Source organism: Capsicum annuum, chromosome 12 (assembly GCF_002878395.1).
Source record: "Capsicum annuum cultivar UCD-10X-F1 chromosome 12, UCD10Xv1.1, whole genome shotgun sequence".
Taxonomy (NCBI): Eukaryota; Viridiplantae; Streptophyta; class Magnoliopsida; order Solanales; family Solanaceae; genus Capsicum; species Capsicum annuum.
In genome coordinates, this window is record NC_061122.1 from 59,641,129 (window position 1) to 59,651,454 (window position 10,326).

Genomic DNA, 10,326 nt, shown 5'->3' on the forward strand with positions numbered 1-10,326 from the left:
AAACGTTGGTGCTGGAGGAGATTGACGTCCCAAGAGTTTGGTGTTAGTTATTACGGAATTTAGGGGTCTTGACATTTAAAACACGTCTCGAACACGTCTTGATTATTAGGTGTTGTAATCTCTTTATGTCAAACTATCTATCTTTATTTCATTGCATTGTTGTGTTTGTGGTTATCTTGCCTCGTTTGTGTGTTGCTGCCCGGTCTCCTATTTCTTGTTGTTCTCGGTTTGTGCCTTGTTCTCGTGTTGTTGGCTGTTTTACTGTTCCGCACTTGTCTTATATCACAATATATTCGAATGTGCATGCATGTTACTAAAGTACTATCCCCTTCATTTAATTACTCAACTATCATGATTTCACATAAGAATTTGTTTTCATTGTTTTTTCAATTCAACTTTAGGCTATACGTAATTGGACGTGGGAAGAAAAAGCAAAAAGAAAAAAAAACAGCGTGCTTAATCCAAAAACTGTACACAATTTTCTTTCTCTTCAATCTTGTGAAGACCTTTTTGCTTTTCCTGACTTGCTTATTGGACGATGAAGGTCATAAGGAAGAGGTCCAGGTATTCGCGTTTTGCGGTTAAAGCCTCTCAGACATACATACCCTGCAACAGTTGATAAGAAAAGTGAGTACACATGCATAAAAACATAATCTGAAATTTTTTTAGGTGACTCCACAGTAGAAATCCAGAACATAGATTCTACACACGTACAAAGCAAGATCTTACATACAATTATACATGCATCTATTTACCGGGGGCGGGTCTAGGTGTAGAGGAGGGTGTTCACTCGTCAAAAAATTACATGGTATATGTAGATTAGATTTCCGTGTTTATGTACATTTACGTATATCAATTTTGAATCCCCTGAACAACATGCAAAAGGTTAGCTCAGCAGTCTAAGTCATTCAAAATGCAACTTAGGGTTTGTATTATTTTTTACATTTTTATCTTTTGAACCCCTGAGTGAAAATTCAGGATTATCCTCCGCCACTGCTCTTTACCATATATATTATACACACAAGATCACGTCTCTTAGTATATGATAGGCGGGACCTGCATTTTCTGTTCTTCGTTAAATTTGTTGGTAAGTACCATTGATTCTCAGAAGAACGTTGAGTATTAATGAAAAAGAGAGATTTATGAGAATAGAAGTTGTGGCATTTATGAAAGAAATCAGTTCATACCTCTCCAAAAGCAATGTTGTACTTCTTTTGTTGACATCCCTAAATTCACGCAAGACACTTTATAGTATTATAAGTTTCCAATTGATGGTATTTTAACAATTTAATTAACAGCTATTGTGTTTCTCTACCTTTAAATATTGCTCTGATGGAGGTGCCACAGTATAGGGTCCTTCTTGGCAAATTCCATATCCATACCCTTGGAACTTCAATTGGCTGTTGAGTGGACTCTTCATCCGCAAAAACCTGCGCAGATCACTTTATTAGTATTTAGCAAAGAAATTAATTAAAGACTTAGATGTGAAATGGTTGCATAACTGAGTACATTACCGTATAATCGTGAAATTAAGAATAGAAGATGAAATTCACCTCATTTACTTGGAAGTAGGTTCCATTGAGTGGAAATTTTCCCTTATTCGCTGTTCGACAAGGAATCTGAAGATGATCTTATGAGTTTGTTTTTATTGGATTAAATAACTTAGAATGTCAAAAGTTTTACAAACATGTGATATCCCAATCTAGGAGTAACCGTTAAGTCTTAAATTTTTTTCTCACCAGAAGTGTCCCACTAACAGTCTGAATATTTGATGCATCGACCTCGTTTTGAGTTCCATCGCAATTACAGGATTCACGCTTCTCTTTTGTAGGTTCTTCTGAAGCTGCATTTCCTGTACCAAGTAGAAAACCGTGCTCTATTAACAATGGGGGTTCTTGAATTGAAGTATGAGTTCACTATGATTTTCCTGCATAGACCACATTATTGTGCACTTTTTTTAATAGAAACTTAGTCCTGTCAGGTATCTCCAACTTTTTTGGGAAGAAATGACCTGGTGTCCTTAAAGCCAGGAGATATGGGCAAGCGTCTTCCGGTTCACGCTTCTCTAGCTGCATTTAAAATCTTTAGTCAACTTCACCAAATAAAAAAGCATGATGAAAACCATTATTTCATGTTGGTAATCTAACTTACCCCTTCTAACAGAGGATGTGAATCTGGAAGTTCATAGCTGCAGTGTGTAGAAAAAATAAATGTTAATAAGCAGTTGTATAAACACTTCACTACCAGCATAGAGTTCTGGAATGTGCATCCTCTTTATTTCACGAAGCTTCTTCCAATATAACACCCACAATTTTTCTTGTATCCAATTTTCAGCTCAAAATAAGATTCTTAATCTGCGCGCATAGCTTTCCCAAGTAATGGAAATTAGATGGTGAAAACAAATGAAACTTACACTTGGTGCTCCGTCCTTAACCGACCTATATGCTTCAATTTAGGCAAAGGCACTTCTTGAGTGGCAATGACCCTTGCCTTAGACAAATCAGTGTCGTTTATTGAGAGATCACTCTCATCTATGTAGCTTAACAAATTTTCCATGAATGCCTTGGGATCAAATGTGATGGTAGGTATGTCACTGGCACCATAATCTTCAATGTTTGTTTCTCCAATACATTCAAGCGCTGGATAGGTGATAAGCTCATTTTGGTGATCTCCTATCGAATGTTGTGAATTTGAGGCCTCCCCAACATAAGAAACAATATTTGCTTGAGAACTGTCAGCATGCCGTGTACTGTCTAGAGGTGCTAAGGAGGTATCAATATTTTCGGAGCTCTTTTCCCCTGGCCCTGTCAGGAGAACTCTTTCACTGCCAAAATGTTCAATATGATTAGTAGAGAATATTGTACTGTTTCTACTTAACTCTAAGAACATGTTTTAGTTTCTGAATGTACCAAAAGAAGATCATAGCAATGACTTCAAAGAGAACGAAGAACTATTGGGAAGTATACATGGAAGTCTGTTTAGAAGCATCAATGGTAGGAAGATATAATATATGGTTAATCATCAAGTAAATGCAGCAAGACCAAACCTTGTAAAAGCACTTGCAAAGTGTCTACACTCTGCTTTCATTGGACATGCATTACAATTTGGGCTTGATTTTGTACAGAATACCTGTGGTGCAACCAATACAGGCCCAAAATTACTACATATTAATGACAAACAAGTTTAGATTGATGAAAGCAAACCTTTCCGAAGGTAATCATCTGATGATGAAATTCATATCTACAAGCAACCACAAAGGAATACAGAATGATTTTCACTAATATTCTGTGAGAATAATCAACCATTAAATTAAGATTATATATCGTCAAGTCTGAAGGTGAGCTTTTCTCAAGTCTATCCTTACAGTGCTAGATGATCGAGTGTGCATAACCGTGGCCAGAGATACTTGTGAACATCTTTGACATCCGGGTACCTAAATATGATACTCAGGAGCATGTAGAAAAACTTGCAAAATGAAAATTTGACAACATCAACTGATAAATCCAGATTCTTACATTTTCAAAAGATTCATTTTTTTTCCTCTTGGAAGTGGTTGAATAGGTACCCAACCCAGTCGCACGAGTACTCGTCCTACATTAGTATCCACCTAATCAAATAATAGTGAGTGTTAATGATTAAGCTCACCACATTAGCAGGTGTTCACAATATAAACTTACTGGGAAGGCTTGGTGTCGGAGAGTTAGCAACCTTATGCATTCCACACTTTTCACTCCCAACCCATAAATGCTCAGCAAGTATTCCCTGCAAGAAACAGATTTCTGCCATCAACTACACTTTCAAAGTTACTAATGTGTTTTTTTATTATTATTATTATTATTTTTTTTTAAAGTTAAAAGAGGGTAAGAGCCCATATATATTAAACAAAATCAGTGAGTGTACAAACAAAGCCCAATAGTGGCCTGGCCCAAATAGTGAAATCCAACAGATTCAACAAATAGGAACAAAAATTAGGAAAGTAAGCATAAGAAGAAGCTTCGAGTCCTCTTGTTCTCCAAATCATCTCAACAATCCTTTTCAAAGTTCCAAAGTCCGCCGCGTCGTTGCTACGAGTCGAGGATCTTCTTCCCTCTTTGTGTCTGCAAAAATGGACTGTATCGGCTGCATTCTGCTCAACCTTCACTCAATCTTCAATCTAGATGATGAAGCTCAAAAATGGACTTATGTGTTTCCTATCTCAACAAATCTCTAACGTTTTCGAATTCATAAAAAAGAAAGTGCAGACATTACTTAGCCTTTTCTGGTTGAACTTCACGTAGCCATTCTAGATCCACATTCCCTTGTTCCAGGATCAGGCGGTGGATAAAATTCTGCATGAAGTTAGCATTTAGTTTATTGCAATACTGACTGATTGCCAAGTAATTCATAGACAAACATCGTTAACCTTGATTCTTCGTGCAAGCTTTTTGTCCATTCCCCTTTGCATGATAGCTTCCGATATCTTTTCCGCTGTTGCAGCATGGACTGCATGCCAATCTATGGCATCTAACGTGCTATCACTTCTCTCTTTGGGATTAATAAAGGAAGATAACGTCCTTATATTTTCCCATGTAATGGCTTCACTTTTCAAGTCTGCATTTTTACTTTTCCTAGTTAAGATTGGTTCAGCCTGTTGATATCTTGTCTCCTCCTTTTTCTTCTTCCCTCCATTCCTATTTGTTCTTCGGTTTATCCCCCGGTTCTTATTAGAATGTCCTTTCGAAGATTTCTCCAGACTGGTCTTTCCATTTCCGTTGTGGAATGTTGATTTGAATCTGACTTCATTAGAAGGATATTGAGCAGCAAGGGACATGAAAGCAGAGCTGCAAATGCAGCAGTGTAGACAAATTGAGATTACTATTTCAATTTCGTTGCTCTTCTTTCACAGAAAAAACTAACACATTAAGAATTCCTTGTGAAGAGTTCCTCGCAAACAATCTTCAATACCTTGATAAGTTGTCCGCCACATTTTGAGCCAAGAAAACCCCAGCAACAGAATCTACTATTGAACCTTTCCACTTTGAGAACTGTCTATTACCTGTCAATATATAAGATACAGAACAATTGAACCAAACAGAACACTAGCAAATAAATACCAAAATAAAGACACAAGAAAATTTGATAACGGAGTTCAACCAAATAGGCTTAATCTCCGAGCACCCAACCTTTCCTATTAATTGTGGGAGAAGAGAACAATTTTGGGATGATTAACTGGGAGGAGGAAGAGTTCTTTTATAACTTTAAAACCTCCTCCCCAAATTGTAAAAGAATGATGTGGGAGAAAAAAAAGAGCCAAAAAACCAACAAATCTCCACCTAGGCTCAATTTTAATCCCACCAAAATACAAATCTTCTCAATCAAACAACTAATAAAAAAAATTGCGGTGCTTCCAATTTTGCGCCATGAGGCACCAACTTCAAATGTGCAGGATATTAACCAAGTTTAAACAGTGTTTGAACTTGGCCCTTGTAACCAGCTTGGTCAGCAGGATTCTCCGTAGTATAAATCTTCTGGAGCTCCTCCTCTTCGAGAATTTCCCGCACAAAATGATAGCGAACATCAATATGCTTCGTCCGTGTATGAAAGACTTGATTTTCTGTTAAATGAATAGCACTCTGACTGTCAAAATACACCTCAAGTTGTTTCTGATCAACTCCCAAGTCTTTAAGCAACCCATGAGCCTCTGTTGTAGACAAAGCCACTGTAGACTGCAAGGTAGACTTCCAAATGGCACCTTTGCTAAATTGAACAAATTGTCAGTTGTAGATCGTCGCTTATCCGACTCACATGCATAATCAGAATCACAATATCCAACTATGCATTGACCAAGTGATTTATCCCGCTCGAATGTCAATCCAACATCTACGATATTTTGGAGATACCGCAGAATCCATTTCACAGCTTGCCAATGACCCTTGCCTAGATCATGCATGTACCTTCTAACTACACTAACAGCTCGTACGGGACTTTTGCCATGTGTTCTCGCTCTTCATCAGTTATCGGAGATAATCTGCTACTTAGTTTCAAATGAGGAGCAAGTTGGGTATTTACAGGTTTTGTATCACCGTGTATACCAAAATGTTGTAGTACCTTCTTCAAATACTGCTTCTGTGACAGCCAAAGTTTGCCCCTCTCTCTATCTCTACTTATCTCCATGCCGAGAATCTTCTTGGCCTTCTCAAATCCTTCATCTCGAACTCTTTACTCATTTGAGCCTTCAATCTGTCAATCTCAACTTGGATCTTTGCTGCAATCAGCATATCATTAATATATAAAAGTAAGTAGATGTATGAACCATCTTGAAGTTTATGCAAATACACACAATGATCGTATTTGTTTCTCCTGTACTTCTAACCCTTCATGAACCTATCAAATCGTTTGTACCACTGTCTCGATGATTGATGATTGTTTCAGTCCGTACAATGATTTTCTAAGTTTACAAACCCAATCTTCTTTACCAGCAAACTTATATCCTTCTGGCTGAGTCATATAGATTTCTTCCTTCAAATTACCGTGAAAGAATACGGTCTTCACATCAAGTTGAGCTAGCTCCAAATTTAACTGTGCTACCAAGGCCAACAAAATTCTAATGGAGGAATTTTTAACTAAAGAAAATACCTCATTATAATCAATTCCCTCCTTGTAGCGAATGCCTTCTTTATCAGGAAATCCTTTTTTCTTTGCAAATACCTATTTACACTCAATTCTCTTTCTGCTTTTCGATAGTTGTGTCAGCTTCCATGTCTCGTTCTTCTTAAGAGATTGCATTTCTTCTTCCATTGTACCTGCCCAACTGCCACTTTCTGTGCTTTGAATGGCCTCTGGGTGGATAGGTGGATGGAACATGTTCATCAGTAACTGAAAGTGCATAAGCTACCATGTCAGTGAAACAAGCAGGCTTCTGAATTTCTTGTCTATGTCTTATAACTGCAATTGGTTTTGATTGTTGCAGAGGTTCTTTGAGTCAGAACCTCTTCCTCATCTGACTCTTCTTCGGCCATAGTAGAGTCAGTGGTGGTGCTTCATGCTGGGGTCACCACTGTTTGCTCAAACTCCACCTACTTAAGATTACACTCTACCTGCTTCATAGTACAATCAGATTTCTCTGGATTTACCTTGTTCAACATGGAAGATTCATCAAAGGTAACATCCCTGCTGATAACAGTCTTCTTTGCCCCAAGACACCACAAACGGTATCCCTTCACTCCAGCATTGAAGCCCATGAAAAGAGACTTCTTTGCTCATGGATCCAAGTTTGATTCAATCATATGATAATATGCAATAGAACCAAAAACATGCAAAGTATCATAATCAGTTCCAGGTTTTCCAGGCCATACTTCTAATGGAGTTTTGTCACCTATAGCAGATGATGGCAAACGATTGACGGGATGTTGAGCGTACTTCATAGCCTCAACCCAAATTTTTTTGTCTACCCCAACATTAGACAACATATAACAAACTTGCTCCACAAGTGTCTTGTTCATACGCTCTGACACCCCATTCTATTGCGGTGTTTTTCTAACAGTGAAATGTCGAACTATGCCACAATTTTGGCATACATTCAGGAATGGATCACTCTTGTATTCTCTTCTATTGTTTGTTCGGAGAACCTTGATCTTTCTCTCTGTCTAGTTTTCAACTTGAGTTTTCCACTTAAGGAAAATTCCAAGCACTTCATCCTTGTTTTCATAGTAAACACCCAAAATTTCCTGGAAAAATCATCAACAAAAGTGACAAAATAATGCCTACCTCCGATGGACAGAGTTTTGGTAGGTCCCCACACATCTGAATTCCAAACTTCACTCTTCGTTTCTTTCCCAAAACATAATGCTCACAAAATTTAAGTTTGCAAGTCTTCGTACCTTTCAACAATCCTTGCTTGGCATGAATTTGCAAGGACTTTTAACCAGCATGTCCCAACCACATATGCCACAGCTCTATTACCTTAACATCCTTCTTGGTGCTAGAAGTTACTGCTGCTACTGTCCCCAACACTGTACTACCTTGGTAGTAATATAAATTGTTCTTCCTCACGCCTTTCAACATCACCAGTGCTGCTGAAGTTGCTTTAAGAACTATCTCGTATCATCACAACTAGGCCCTTAGATTCAAGATCCCCCACTGAGATGAGATTTTTTTTCAACTTTGGCACGTACCGTACATCCCTCAAAATTCTGGTAGATTCATCATGATTCCGCAGCTTGATCGAACCTATCCCGGTTGTTTTACATTAATTATCATTACCTATGTAGACAACTCCACCATTGAGTTCCTGAAACTCAAAAAAATTCTGGTGGATCCATCATGATTCCGCAGCTTGATCGAACCTATCTTGGTTGTTTTACATGGATTATCATTACCTATGTAGACAACCCCACCATTGAGTTCCTAAAACTCAAAAAACCATTCCTGAATGGGAAACATATGATAGGTACATGCTGAATCCAATATCTACTCATCTGGATGAGATAGTGTTGAAGGCATAACAACTAAGGAAACATCTGATTCTGCATCACTTTTGCATTCTGCAACATTTGCATGTTGCGGATCTTGCGGACTCTTCCCTTTCTTTTTCCAACTTCGGACAGTCTTTCTTCCAGTGCCCTTTTTCATGACAGAAAGCACACTCATCTTTGGCAACAGCTTGGCCCTTCGATTTGGACCTTCCTCTTCTCCCATTAGTCTGGCTTTGCTGACGAACCCTTGCCGCCAATGTTTTTTTGGATGTTGTTGATTTGGTTTTCATCTTATCCTACTTTCTCAATTCATGACTATATAAAGCAGGACAAACAGCATCTAACGACACATTCTCCTTCCCATGAAGTAACGTAGTTTCCAAATGTTCAAATTCATCGGGAAGAAATGATAACAACATCAAAGCCAGATCCTTATCCTTAAATTTCACATCTAAATTCAACAGTTTTGCTACTAATTGATTAAACATAGTGATGTATTCATTCATAGTAGGCACTTGTTGATAATCAAATCGGAAGAACCTTTTCTTCATAAGGAGCTTGTTCTAACCACTCTTTTTCAGAAACTTATCCTCCAACGCCTTCCATAATTTGTGCGCAGAAGTCTCATTCTTAAAATCATACTTCTGCTCTCTGGACAGGCACGATCGAATTGTTCCACATGCCAACCGATTAATGATGCTCCAATCTCTTTCTTCTACCTCTTTTGGTTTCTTTTCTTCAATAGCAATATCAAGACCCTGCTAGAAAAGAGAATCCAAAACCTCTCCTCGCCACATGCCAAAATGGCTAGTACCATCAAATATTTCCACCGCCAACTTCAGACTGGACAGCGGGAACCTCGACTATAATGACGAGGAGCCCGATGCCCCCGGCGTAATATTTGTAATAAGATCCTTCATTTCTTGATCTTTATTTGTCATTATAGACTCGATAAAAAATATTCAATATTACAACAACTGCAAACAACCCAATAGGACCAAAGTAATTCTTTTCTGATGTGGAAGATCAGGTAGAGCTGCAACCACAGAGCATACTCAGATAGAACCTTAGCCTAGGACAAACCTTGGGTTCAAAAGGACCAAAGGAATTCTTTTCTGATATGGAAGATCAGACAAAGCTGCAACCACAGAGCATACTCAAACAAAACCTTAGCTCTGATACCACTTGTTGGGAAAATCGGGTAATTTTCCCACTAAAACGAAACAACTAAGTGAAATGAATTGATTCAGAATAATTGAACCAAACAGAACACTAACAAATAAATACCTGACAAATAATATTGAGTACTAAAAATAAAGACACCAGAAAATTTGATAACGGAGTTCAGCCAAATAGGCTTAATCTCCGAGCACCCAATCTTTCCTATTAATTGTGGGAGAAGAGAACAATTTTGGGATGATTCAAATGGGAGGAGGAAGAGTTATTTTATAACTCTAAAACCTCCTCCCCAAATTGTAAAACAATGATGTGGGAGAAAAAAAAGAGCCAAAAAACCAACAATGTCTTCCTGAAGAGACTGACTATTCTTTTTACATGATGATGAAAGAGAAGAGACAAATCTTTTAGGATAAAATAAAATATTTGCTCCACGTTATCTCTACTCGCCCTGATTAAGAAATATGCCAGTTGCAGAGACCATTTTTTAATATCTAAAAGTTACGTTTATCTGGTTCTTTTCATGTTTTATCTATAGCGAAACACTAAAAGTCAGAAAAGATTACAACCAAAGCCTTAGTTTGACTCTCACTAAGAGAAGTTTCCAAGAAACACGTGAACTTGTGTTCATATCAAGTGATGCACAAACAGGAATTTTGATACTTCAAAAGATGATCATCCCTTAATGAGTAATATT

General features: G+C 37.8%; 1 protein-coding gene across 1 annotated transcript; it reads right to left on the reverse strand.

Moving 5' to 3' along the window:
- Nucleotides 1-329: 329 nt before the first annotated feature.
- Nucleotides 330-9,842, reverse strand: LOC107853985 (protein ROS1A). Its single transcript, XM_016698971.2, has 16 exons — nt 4,945-9,842; nt 4,403-4,820; nt 4,249-4,328; nt 3,678-3,762; nt 3,516-3,607; nt 3,365-3,433; nt 3,204-3,240; nt 3,047-3,129; nt 2,414-2,824; nt 2,152-2,188; nt 2,012-2,069; nt 1,740-1,852; nt 1,554-1,619; nt 1,316-1,430; nt 1,188-1,226; nt 330-606 (listed from the first exon to the last, which is right to left on the reverse strand). The coding sequence occupies exons 2-16, from the start codon at nt 4,808-4,810 to the stop codon at nt 491-493; spliced, it is 1,809 nt and encodes a 602-aa protein (XP_016554457.2). The 5' UTR covers nt 4,811-4,820; nt 4,945-9,842; the 3' UTR covers nt 330-490.
- Nucleotides 9,843-10,326: the final 484 nt, after the last annotated feature.